Source organism: Pongo abelii, chromosome 14 (assembly GCF_028885655.2).
Source record: "Pongo abelii isolate AG06213 chromosome 14, NHGRI_mPonAbe1-v2.0_pri, whole genome shotgun sequence".
NCBI classification, from domain to species: Eukaryota; Metazoa; Chordata; class Mammalia; order Primates; family Hominidae; genus Pongo; species Pongo abelii.
Genome location: NC_071999.2, coordinates 29,008,736 through 29,021,907, shown reverse-complemented (window position 1 = coordinate 29,021,907; position 13,172 = coordinate 29,008,736). Strand labels below are relative to the sequence as shown.

The 13,172-nt window shown below is 41.5% G+C and overlaps 1 protein-coding gene and 1 pseudogene across 5 annotated transcripts in view; one reads left to right on the top strand and one right to left on the bottom strand.

Annotated features, from left to right (window-relative positions):
- The window catches only part of LOC129049649 (steroid hormone receptor ERR1-like), a 53,177-nt pseudogene extending 50,354 nt beyond the window's left edge, over nt 1–2,823 (top strand).
- LOC100172861 (poly(ADP-ribose) polymerase family member 4) overlaps nt 1–13,172 on the bottom strand; it is a 117,704-nt gene that overhangs the window by 8,030 nt on the left and 96,502 nt on the right. For 3 of the 5 annotated variants that reach the window (XM_063714681.1, XM_063714682.1, NM_001132455.1), the window contains 3 exon segments: nt 12,906–13,028; nt 5,490–6,557; nt 2,493–2,592 (listed from right to left, as the gene is read on the bottom strand). In XM_063714681.1, the coding sequence (XP_063570751.1) occupies nt 2,493–2,592; nt 5,490–6,557; nt 12,906–13,028 (1,291 nt within the window). 5 annotated transcript variants of the gene reach the window in all.

Sequence of the window (13,172 nt, the reverse complement as noted above, 5' to 3'; positions counted from 1 at the left end):
AAAAATGTTCAAATATTTTTCTGTCTACCCTTTCACCTTCTGAAACCCTAGTTACACAAATGTTAAACCTTTTGATATCATTCCACAGTCTTGGCTCCTCTGTTCTTTTTTCATTCTATTTTTTTCTTTCTATATTTCAGTTTAGATAAGTTTATTGAGTGCATTGTCAATTGAATTAAATGATTTTTTTCCTGTTCTGTCCATTCTGTTGTTAAGCTCATTCAATGACCTTTTCATTGCAGATGCTATATTTTCCAGTTCCAGGATTTTCATTTGGTTCTTCTTTATAGTTTCCATCTTTTTGCTGAGATTCTGCCATTTATTCACCCATCCCATCCTTTTCTGGTAAGTCAATCCTTCACTATATTTTTCATAGCAGTTTTAAAGTCTGTGTCTGCTAATTCTAACATCTGGATCATCTGTGGGTCAACATTTATGGCCCATTTTCCCCTTGATCACAATCATATTGTCCTGCTTCTTCGTATGTTATTAAATTTTCATTCCATAGTGAACATTAAAAATTACACCTTGTAGAGACTCTCGCTATGCTATCTTACTCTAAAGAGTGTTCAGTTTTGTTCTGGTGGGTCCTGTGTAGGCTTTGTTTTAGGCTTTATTAGGATGAGTCTATTTTGGTTTATCCCTTTGTCCTGGGGTATAGTCCTTGATCATGAGATATGATCCTTATGACTCTTTTATGGTTTCAATGGAAAGATATTTATAAAGTCTCTCTAATTTGGTGCCACTTGAACTCTAAACTCTGGCCAGTACTAGGCAGCAGCTGAAATCTCTGCTTAGCTCTGTAGCTTCCCAGCTGTTGCTTTTTTCTGGATTCCTTGAGGTTGCACCTGTATATGTATAGGTTAGGAGACAGCCAAGGATCTGAGGGGTATTTGGATGCAGATTTCAGAGCTCCCTGCTCTGTGGTTCCCTCCTTTATAGGATTTTAATCCTTAACTTCCAGCCACTTTGGCAACCTTAAACTCTAACCCCATGTCCTCATCCCGTTAAGACTTTCTGTTTTAGTTCAAACATCCCACTGTGTCTCATGAGCTGAGAAATGCCTTCAGGTGACAAGCTGGATACATGTGGAGCCCACCTAGTTGGCTTGCTTTCTTTCAAAGATTAGGTTCACTCTAGTTTCTGCCTGTTTTTGATTATTCTCCTGGCCTTCAGAGAATGGTTTTAAACATTTTATTCAAAGTTAATAACTGTTATTGGCAGGAGAGTTAGTCAGATAGAGGCTCTTCTATTATTCCAGGATCAAGCACTCACTCCTCACGTAAATTGTCATCACCCCTTTTCGGCCTAGTGCAGGTCAAACAGGCTATGCATTTGCCCACCCACCCAGCCTGGAATCTGGAAACTCTGGCATTTTAGAGGTGATGGTGGCCAGTCAGACACCGCTGTTCTACCTGTTCATGAATATTGGCTAGTTGTTCCATAATGTGTATTTTATTAAAAAAAAAAAAACTCCAGGCTTAGCATGGTGGCTCATGCCTGTAATCCCAACACTTTGGGAGGCCAAGGTGGGCAGATTGCTTGAGCTCACAAGTTCGAGACCACACTGGACAACATGGCAAAACCCCATCTCTACCAAAAAATACAAAAATTAGTCAGGCATGGTGGTGGGTGTCTGCAGTCCCAGCCACTCGGGAGGCTAGGTGGGAGGATCCCTTGAGCCTGGGAGGTGGAAGTTGCAGTCAGCCAAGATAGCACCACTGCACTCCAGCATGGGCAATGGAGCCAGACCTTGTCTCAAAACAAACAAACAAACAAACAAACAAACAGCTCCTGTCCTAGGGCTAGCATTTGACCTTCAAACCACTTGCTGGGTCAAGGATGCTCAGGACTTCCTCACCTATCCCCTTGTTGTCATGATACGAAACACATCCAGAGGTTGAACAACTGCCTCTGGCAGAGGCTGGCTAGGTGCTCATCAGAGCTGTTTTCTCCTCCTGGACACGCAGCTTAACAGTACATTTCTCAGGCCTTCGTACATGGATGGGGCTATGTGACTAGTGTTCTTCCTCTTGTCTAGCAGGGGGATGATGCCAGGGTAATCTTTGTTCTTCTCTCTTACCAGGATAATTTTAAAGACATATATTGAAGATGGTGGAGCCACAATATGGAAGGAGTCAAGGTCTCTAAATGACCACATAAGTGGAACTTTCTTCCTGACCAATATTTGACTGTGATATGGACAAGAAAGTAATCTTTGATTACCATGTTAAGCTTCTGAGATTTTTTTTACAGCAGTTGGTGCTATTTATGCTAATAAATGTGCTCAGATAATACCCTAATTAGTGGCAAAAATATGACTAGAAACCCATCTCCCATTTCCTTTGATGGTTAAATATAATTCCATTCAAATATAACTTTCATAATTATTACATTAATACACTAGCTTACAAAACAGTTTATAACAATTAGGAGCATGCTTATGAATGAATGAAAACAATGACTTAATTAATGGAAACACAGTGACTTACCTAGAGATTGAATGCCTTTTTGTTTAAGAAAGCTGTGCAAAGCATTTGTATTAAGATTTAATATAAGTCCCAGTTCTGGTGTAAGTTTCCAGAAGCCATCCTACAAAATTAAGGAAACAAATATAAGTTATGTTATTCACATTTTATCACGTAAGAAGTTATGTAGTGGGGGAATGAGAGGGGCAAGGGTTGAAAAACGTATGTTCACTACTTGGGCAACAAGATAATTAGAAGCCCAAACCTCAGCACCACACAGTATGCCCATGTAATAAACCTGTACATGTACCTCTGCATCTAAAATAAAATTTTAACAAATTAAATGAAAAAAGAAGTTATGTGATAAATGTTTCCATTTATTTCAGTTAATTAAGGCATTTCTAATATTTTTATTACTGTAAAATAAAGTTCTTCATACACTAGTGACATAGTATTGTTTGGAACCTCATAAATGCTATGAACACTACGTATCTGGTGGCATTTATAAAAGTGTGGAAAGAGGCTCATGTGTAGAGATTTTTTAATTTTTATTTTAGTAGAGACAGGGCTTCACCGTGTCAGCCAGAATGGTCTCGATCTCCTGACCTCATGATCTGCCCGCCTCGGCCTCCCAAAGTGCTGGGATTACAGGCGTGAGCCACCACACCCGGCCGAGATTTTTTTAACTGGTACTTTTTTCCTTCTAGCAATGCTTTATTTCATTTTTTATTGATACATACTACTTGTATGTATTTTGACATACACATGATATTTTGATACATGCATAGAATGTAAATAATCAGGTCAGGGTATTTAGGATCTCCATCAGCTTGAACATTTATCATGTCTTTGTGTTGGTAACATTTCAAATAGTTTCTTCTAGCTATTTTGACACATACAATGTATTGTTAACTCTAGTCACCCTACTGGGTTGTCAACTAGAAATGAGCATTGAACCAGTACTTCTCAAACTTTTAAAGTATATGTCATGCATGATTCCCTCTTTAAAAAAACCCACTTTATTGAAATATGATTGACATACAAAAAGTCACCAATATTTAATGTATACAACTTGATGTGTTTGGAGATAAGTATACACCCGTGAAACCATCAAACCATCACTTATCAACTTAGCCACCACTTCCAGAACTTTTCTTCCACCCGTTTTGTTTTGTTTTGTTCCCTTTTGTGGAAAGAGTACTTAACATAAGATAGACCTCTTAGCAAATGCTTAAGTATACCGTATTGGATTGTCAGTCATAGGCCCTGTATTGTACAGTAGATCTCCAGCATGATTCCTTTGGTTTAACATAAAAATGTACCCTGATGTATTCTGAAACATGAAAATGACAGTTTTTTCTAAGCATAAAATTGTTATATTAAACATGCACTTTAAAATTACCTTCCCTGCACCGCCCCATCATCTGCCTGCCCCATCACAGGACAGTGTGCTAAGCCTGAGCTTGGGGATATTAACTTCAAAGGAGACAGAATCCAGGCCCTAGGGAAACTAACACAGGGAGCAGAAAGCAGGGTGTGGCCCTAGGCAGGTGCACAGGTTGAAGAATCTATGGCAATACCTTGAAAAATGACAGCAGTGATAATAGGTACCAACCCATAAAGAACTGGTACCAGGTGCTGTTCTTTGATATGTTTAGCCACTTCCTGTGGAGTACTATTGTTGGGAAAAGGCTGAGTGTTGGGAGGGAAACTGAGGCAGGGCTTGCATAACGTCCTCTGGAATGTGTCTAGACTTGCTGGCTCCCTGCTTCTACCCTTCCTCGGCTCCTGTTCCCATTATCTCAAGTAGCAGAATATGTTCCATATAAATGCTAAACCATCACAGCTGTAAATCATGTGCTTAATGCAATGTGTCCTTTTGACCTCCACATTCTCACCATCTGTTTCTTTGTTGGATTACCAATAAATACCGTGGGCTTCCAGAGCTCGGTGCCTTCGCAGCCTCCACGATAGTGATGGCACACTGGTGTCCCACCTTTCTCTCTCAAACTGTCTTTTTCTCAATCCTTTGACTCCACTGGACTTTGTCACCCCCATGACCTGGTGTTGGGTCTGATCACCCCAACAACTATTATCACACCCACACTGGAGATGAGAACATGGAGGCACAGAACTAGGTGAAGCAATTTGTCTAAAGTCTCACAGCTAACAAGCAGCAGAGCCAGGAGTGGCCGTGGGATCCACACTCTTGACCATCTGCAGTATGCTCCTGGCAGGCTTTTGCGGGCACTGTCTCAAGTAGGGAAACTGGGCAGCTGTGATTGTCCTGTTTAAACCTCAAACCCACTCTGTGAAGTAGACACTATCATTATCTCCACTATATGGATGAGGAAACTGAGGCTCAGACAGGTTACCTGACTTGCCCCAAATCACAAAGTGGGCTGGGACTCACACTTACTTTTATGCTACGTCAAGCCCTTTCCGTTTCACAAAACTACTTTACATCAAAACAAGTAATCACAGATGCAGGACTGGGTCTTAGTACCAGCGTAGGGGCCAAATCTACAGGGTGTTTATCAGCTTAACAAATGGAGTGATAAGCTCTAACACAATATACATGTTGAATAATATCTGTATTCCCATGTGAAATATTTAGAGTACAGGTACAAGTGCTTGTGCTCTACTTCACAGTGGGAAATTTATGTGGATTACAATCCATTGGTTCTAGAATCCAGGAAATTAAGATCTCACCCCATCATCTGTTCGAGGATGTTCATCTTCATGTGAGGAATAGTAACATTCACCAGCATGAGCTTCTGGTCTAATGTTTGTAGAGAAACACCAGCCAGCATCAAGCACACTGTTTTGTTCAGCTGTCTGTTTTGTTTTGTAGCAAGAGTTCCTCAATGAAGGAAGCAGTATGATTTACACCCCAGTGCACAACCCCTTCCTTCACTACTGACTGACGATAGACGGTTCCTTGACTAGCTGCTTTGAGGAGCCCCATTCTAAACTATGAAGCCAGCTAACCACAGATTTAAGGAGAAATAAGACACATACCTCTGTCTGTAGACTGAAGAGTTCTGTCCAAGGCACAGCATCCTGCCAGTGTTGTGTACACACTATTTCATCCTCCTCTATTACTTCCAGAAAGCATGGGATACTGTCATCTTTTGTATCACATTTTATTTGTAAAATGCAGCTGTCTTGAAGTACTTCTGATAGCTCATCACTTTCTGTGTCAGAACTTCGAAAAACAAAGACAGGACATCGACTTCCTTCGAGACTGCCTACTGATTCTTGTAGAAGACAGAGATCTACTGGGGTAGTCTGAGACTGACTGCAAAGAGCCTCAGGCAATGCAGAGGCTATTGGCAGCCTAAGGTTGGCAGTCAAAGAGGCTGCGGAAGGTTGAAAATGAAAAGGAGAGGAAGCAGAGAGATGGTAAGACCCAAAACCTCTGATGGGATCAGGGTCTGTAGGAAGAGAGAAAAGAAGCTGGGGAGAATCCAGCTCAGGGGAGGTGCCAGCAGAAGGCCTGGTCGTACAGCCTCCAGGAAATTGCGGTGGAGGCAACTGTGTGGGGCTCAATGAGCTCCCTGAAAAAGCAATGCCACAGAAGGGTGCAAAAGATAGGTTCTGGGGAGGTCCTGTGGGACACGACGCCGACTGTGGGATCCAGTCAGCACAACTGCCAGGCGCAGGGCTTTGGCTGAATTGAGGTGCATCAAACTGTCTGGGAGGAGCAGCTGAACCAAAACTAGCTGCCTGACAATATGAGGCAAAAGGCATGGAAGCAGCACGGGGAGCATGGGCAGTCGGGCGAAGATAGGAACCAACGACTGGAGGAGAAACACCAAAAAGGCTAGAAGTAGATGTTTCCCATGGACTGACTTTCTTAAATAGTGGTTCAGTTGCTGTTGGTTTACATGACTCTGTCCAACTTAAATCCGATAGCTTTTCCACACCTCCACGTTCCAAATTTGATGTGAAAGCTGGTAGTACACCTAAGCCATCCTCTTCAAAATCTTCAGAAACTTCTGGCTGAGATAATTTCTTTTTTCTTTTAGCCCTAAGTTTTGGTTTGGATGAATACAATTTTTGCCACTCAGAAGATGCTAAAAGAGACTGCCCAGAAGAGAGAATTATTAACATAAGGGGAAAACACAGAATAAAAAGAACAATCAAGCAAACATTCTTCCTAGCACTTGACTTGCCACCCATCAGGCAGTTGCTCATCCACAATCAGGATCATCAATGTGAGCTGGGATGTTGAAAATAACACCAGTGCTGCGTGCAGCGGCTCACGCCTGTAATCTCAGCACTTTGGGAGGCCAAGAAGGAAGGATCGCTCGAGGCTAGGAGTTTGAGAACAGCTTAGGCAACATAGCGAGGCTCCATCTTTACAAAAAATAAAAAATTAGCCAGGTGTAGTGGCTCATGACTGTAGTCCCAGCCACTTGGGAGGCTGAGGCAGGAGGAGTGCTTCAGCCTGAGAGGCTGAGGCAGCTATGAGAACAGATTTGCACTACTGCTCTCCAGCCTGCGGGAGAGGGCAATATTCTGTCTCAAAAAAGAAAAAAAGGAAAGAAAATAATGCCACGAGAGACATTCAAGATCATTTCAGTACAAGGCCCTTTTTTTCTAGACATGGAAGCTGAGACCTGGAGAGAATATCAGCAATCAATATATTGAAAGACCTTCTCTCTTAGTTCTTAGTTCTTAGAATCGCGGAATTTTAAACACCCCTCATTTTACACATGAGGGAACTGAGGAGCACAGAAGTGACTTGCCCAAGATTTTACAATGAGCAGTATCACAGTGTGTACTTAGGCCTAAAATAAGACAGTCATTTGAAGTAAATTATTGCAGTTTTTATACTGCTTTACAGCAATATTAAGAAAATGAGACCAAAATGGAAAAACAGTCTCAAAAGCTTTATTTATTTTTACTTATTCATTTTTTGAGACAGTGTCTTGCTCTGTTGCCTGGGGCTGGAGTGCAATGGCACAATCACAACTCACTATAGTCTCGAACTCCTGGGCTCAAGCGATCCTCTCGCCTCAGCCTCCCCAGTAGCTGGGACTATGAGCATGTGACACCACACCCAGCTAATTTTTAAATTATTCTTTTGTAGAGATGTGGTCTCATTATGTTGACCAGACTGGTTTTGAATTCCTGGGCTCAAGTGATCCTCTCAGCTTGGCCCCTCAAAGTGCTAGGATTGCAGGTGTGAGACACCGTGTCCAGCCAAAAGCTTTAAAGTAATTAAATGAACATATAATTATACTAGAACATGAACAATATGTATGTAAAACAAATTTTGAGGGATGCTATATTACTATTATTGTTTCAATCTAAATGTAAAGTGCTCCTTAAAAAGCTGCATGTATAAAATCCAGTTTTATATGGATGACAAGTCCTTGATATTTTTGAAATAATTAGCCTGTAATTTTACCTGTGAATATGAATGATTTAAAAAAGGAGTAGTCCTTTCCCAACTCAGTCAAATTTCAAGTATACATCTGAATAATTAATATTATAGAACATATGAAAAGACACATTTTAAAATAATGCTACCCAGAGGTTAAATTTTTAAAAAGTAGAGAAGCAAACTGGAAAAGACCAATAGTGATGGACTAGAACTATCAGATATTAAAGTCTCTTATAAAATTACAATAATTATAGTAGACGAATCAATGGAACAGAGTAGGTAAGTCCAGCAATAGATTATGAAGGTGGCATTTCAAGTTAATAAGAGGAAAAGAAGGAGCCATCTGGAAAAGAATAAAGTTGGTTCCATATCTCTTATCCTATGCTAGGATAAATTTCAATCAGATGAAAAATTGAATGTAAACATGAAAACATAAAACTATTTAAAAAATAAAGGGAAAAATTTTTAAAGTATAATCTCTGACTAGGAAAGGTATTTCTAAGCATGATGAAAAGCAAAACAACACTAAACAAAAAGAAGAAACACAAAGATTAAAAATTTGACTGCATTAAAAAATCTGCATGACCAAAAGATAATAAGCAACATCAAAATAACACGTGGAATACCAGGAAACAAATTTTCACAACTCATATCACAAAGGGCTAATTTCCCTAACATAAAAAGTTTACCTAAGATAAATAAGAAAATGACTAAAATCTCAATAAAAAAGATAAAAGACATGAACAGATAACACACAGGAAGTGATACATAGGGCTGTAAGAATATAAAACATGCTCCTCTTCATTCATAAAGAAACAAAAACTTAAATGTCACCAATACATTTTTCATCTGTAAGATTTGCAAAGATCAAAAAATTGATTAAGTCAGGGATTGCGGAGCATCCCAGCTACTCAGGAGGCTGAGGTGAGAGGATAACTGGAGGCCAGGAGTTCAAAGCTGTAGTGCTCTGTGACAGAGCCTGTGAATAGTCACTGCACCCCAACCTGAGTGACAGAGTGAGACTCCATCTCAAACAAACAAACAAAAAAAATCATACTGAGAAATATGGGTTATTTTTGTTTATTTTATAAAATTGCTTCTTGAATAGTATTTTTGTATTTTTTAGTAGAGACAGGGTTTCACCATGTTGGCCAGGCTGGTCTTGAACTCCTGACCTCGGGTGATCCACCCACCTTGGCCTCCCAAAGTGTGGGGATTACAGGTATGAGCCACTGTGCCTGGCCTCATTATGATTCTTCTATTTGCCAAAATCACTCACTTGCTTTCTGTTTCCTTTCAAGTTCACAATTGCTTATTTTGCTTAACCACATACCCACACCTTGATCACCTAAGGTGTGGCCCCCAACCTTTATGGCAGCGGGGACTGGTTTCATGGAAGGCAATTTTTCCATGGACAGGGGTGGGGCAGATGGTTTTGGGATGAAAGTACTCCACGTTCCATATGCACAGTTCACAACAGGGTTCGGGGCTCCCATGAGAATCTACTGCCGCTGCTGATGAGACAGGAGGTGGAGCTCAGGCGGTAATGCTCGCTCACCGCCCCTCACCTCCTGCTGTGCAGCCTGGTTCCTAACAAGCCAGGGACTGGGGGTTGGGGACCCCTGATTTAAGGAACAGAGTGGGCTCTGGACCCTCAGCTTCAGTGCCCTCAATTTCTTGCTAAGAGTTATAGCACTGAATTTTATAAATGATTTACTTTAAAAACTTGGATTAGGAGGTATGTTTTAAAAATCTCTGCCTCTAGCTTGTTCTCAATGTGCTTTCATGAGCGGGAGGGAACGAAGTGGACTTGGGGTTGGTGCAGAAGACACTGCGCCTAAGCCCAGGCGTGGCTGCGGGAGGATGGGAGCACCCAGCACTGAGCACTGTCCTTCCTGAGCGCGTCCCAGCAGAAAAGGTGTTGCACTCCCTGGAGGGTCTCATTTCATAATGAAGACCTAGCAAATAAGGAAATGCCCCAAGCTTCAGCGAGTCGGGAAGGACCAAACAGACCCGGATGTCCCGGACTCTATTGCGGCTGGCGTGTTACTGAATTCAGTGGAATGACTCCATGCGGAATGCTGCAGGTGCCACATTTTGGTAAAACAGATACCGAGGGAGAGTAACAGAGGCTTGACATTTTTGCTAAATTACATGGTCCGTTCATACAACTTATTGCAGCTAACATAAATATAAACTTTCAAGTCATCAAGCTAATGGATAATATTTTTCATCTGATATGTTTGGATCTGGAAGTATTAAGATCCAACGTATTTGCAAATTTAGTATGAAATAATTTATCATCACACTGTATTAAAACCTAAATTAATTTAGAACCAATTTTGAAAATAACTTCAAAAATTTCTATAAACAAGCCAGGCATGGTGGCTCACTCCTGTAATCCCAGCTACTTGGGAGTCTGAGGTAGGAGGATTGTAGAGCCCAGGAGGTCGAGGCTGCCGTGAACTATGATGGTGCCACTGCACTCCAGCCTGGGCAACAGAGTGAGACCCTGTCTCAGAAAAAAAAAAAAAAATCTAAAAACACCACATGTGCACTATGAGAAAATTAGAAAATACAAGTAGACACAAGTAGACAGACACAAAGAAGAAAATAAAAGCCATACAGAATGTCTTATCTGATCTATGGCATATATCCCTCCAGACCTTTTCTGTGAACAAAATACTTATGTATGTGGCAGAGTGTAGGGGTGTATCTCTTATTTTTGTTACTTTGATTTTTATTGTGGGAAAAATGTATATAACAACGTTTGCTATGTTAGTCATTTTTAGAGTTTAGTGGCATGAAGTACATTCACACTGTTGTGCAACCATGACCATCTCCATTTTCAGAGCTGCTTCTGGGTGTGCACTTTTGAAGCACATATAAGATAAGTATATATTTTCCAGGGCCCATTTTAACAGTAAGTCTCAAGGACAAACAGTTGATTCTTAACTGTACATCAGAATTTTTTTTTTTTTCCAAAACAATGTACTCCAAGGGCCCCTTGTGCAGTCACAGAGAGGCCACAGGTCACAGCCCCTCAGCTTAGCCCCTCGCTTTCCTTCAAGCAGCCCTGAGTCCAATTCTCTGGCTGACCTGGAAGTCCGGACCAGCGTGGGAGCCCACGATGTTGCCAACATCTGCCCTGCCTGTGGGTGAGCCTACAGGGCCACCTGAGCCTGGCTGAATGCACCTCCTACTACTCCTGACTCCCCAAACTCTTTGTTTGTGTTTGCTTAAAGTATTATTTTTCTTTCACGGGCAATCCATGCCCATGGTTCAAAATTCAAAATATACAAAAGGGTGCACTGTAAGAAAGCAAGGCTGGGGACAGTGGCTCATGCCTGAAATCCCAGCACTTTGGGAGGCCGAGGCGGGTGAATCAGGAGTTCGAGACTAGCCTGGCCAACATGGTGAAACCCCATCTCTACTAAAAATACAAAAATTAGCTGAGTGTGGTGGCGCGTACCTGTAATCTCAGCAACTCAGGAGACTGAGGCACGAGAATTGCTTGAACCCAGGAGGTGGAGGTTGCAGTGAATCGAAATCATGCCACTGCACTCAACCCTGGGTGACAGAGCGAGACTCTATCTCAAAAAAAAAAAAATTAAAATTAAAAAAAAAAAAAAAAAAAAAAGAAAGCAAGTATCCCTCCAAACCCAAGGCCACTTGTCAGCTTTCTGCCCCATCTGTTTGGGCAACAGTGCCCGTTTCAGACACCTTTGCGAATTAATAACTACAGCTAATATTTATCAAATATCCAGGAACTAGACGTGTTGGAATGGTCTTAGAACTCTTCGCAACCACCTAAGGTGGATTTTACTGCTCTCCCCACTAGGGCATTAGGACTGGAGCACTGGGAAGGCCAAGTCCCACAGAGTGAAGTGCGGGCTGGGGTTCAGACCTGAGCAGTCAGCCATAGCACCTGTGATCTTAACCACTGTATTTACTGACTTTCAATCATCTACCTTTTGTGATCTTTGCCAACCTGACAGAGTTAAAAAATAAAAAGGAATCTCATGGCAGTTTACATTTTAACTTCTTTTAGCAACAAGATTGCACATCTTTCATACATTATTTTCTTATTTATGATCAAATCCTCGCTCTGTCACCCAGGCTGGAGGGTAGGGGTGCCATTTTGGCTCACTGCAACCTCTGCCTCCTGGGTGCAAGCATCCTCCTGCCACAGCCTCTTGAGTAGCTGGGATTACAGGCAAGCACCACCACGCCCAGCTAATTTTTGTATTTTTTTGTAGCGACAGGGTTTCACCATGTTGCCCAGGCTGGTCTTGAACTTGTGAGCTCAAGCCATCTGCTGCCTCAGTCTCCCAAAGTGCTGGAATTACAAGTATGAGCCACTGCGCCCGCCCTAAAAAACTTTTTGTAGAGATGAGGCCTCGCTTTGTTGCCCAGGCTGGTCTCAAACTCCTGGCTGAAGTGATTTTTCCCACCTCAGCTTCCCAAAGTGCTGGGATTACAGGCGTGAACCACGATGCCGGATCAGATTTTAAATTTTTAAATTTTGGAAATTTTAGTTTTTTTAACCTAGAGACCTAAGAGGGTTGTCAGCACTGTGTTGTTCCTTTGCTTTTGAATTTTTCTTCCAATTTTTATTTAAGCCACATTTTTCCATTTCTGTTTCTGGTTATAAGGGCCACGGTATAAAGCACTATAAACTTTAAGAAATACTGGTGGTGAATTTAGATTATTAGATAGCACTTCTGTTGATAATTTCATGACAAACCTATTACACTACCTAAATGACTTTAGCTTCCTGGATGACAATCTATTTGCCCATGACAGAAGCACAGCCACAGCTGTTCTCTTTTTGTACTCTACAGCTCCATTCACACATTGTGAAGTCTCTGCAATGCAACATGATGTAATTCAACATTTTATAAATGCATTAATATTTTCCATCATCAGGGATACAACTTCTTCATGTACAGGTAAGAAGGGAGCTATTTTAGCAAAGGGTTCCCTTCGTCTTCATGAACAAACAAAGCTCAATATCAACTTATTTGGTAATCAGCGTTTACCTGGTTCCTGATGGCTCCTTGGGGCTCCCCCTGCCAGCTCATGTAGGGCAGGAAGTCTACATCTTCTTTGGCAATAAGTTCAGAAACTTTTGGAATATCAGGAAAAGGCGACTCATTCTCATCCTATATTGAATCACAAATAGATTAAATCAAACAGACGTTATCCAATTAAATGATTACACATTCTAAAGCCTATGGGTGTTGGCTTGGGATACGCTGGTGTGTGGGACTGGAGCTTGTGCCGTGGGCCACAAGTGTGAGGGAAAG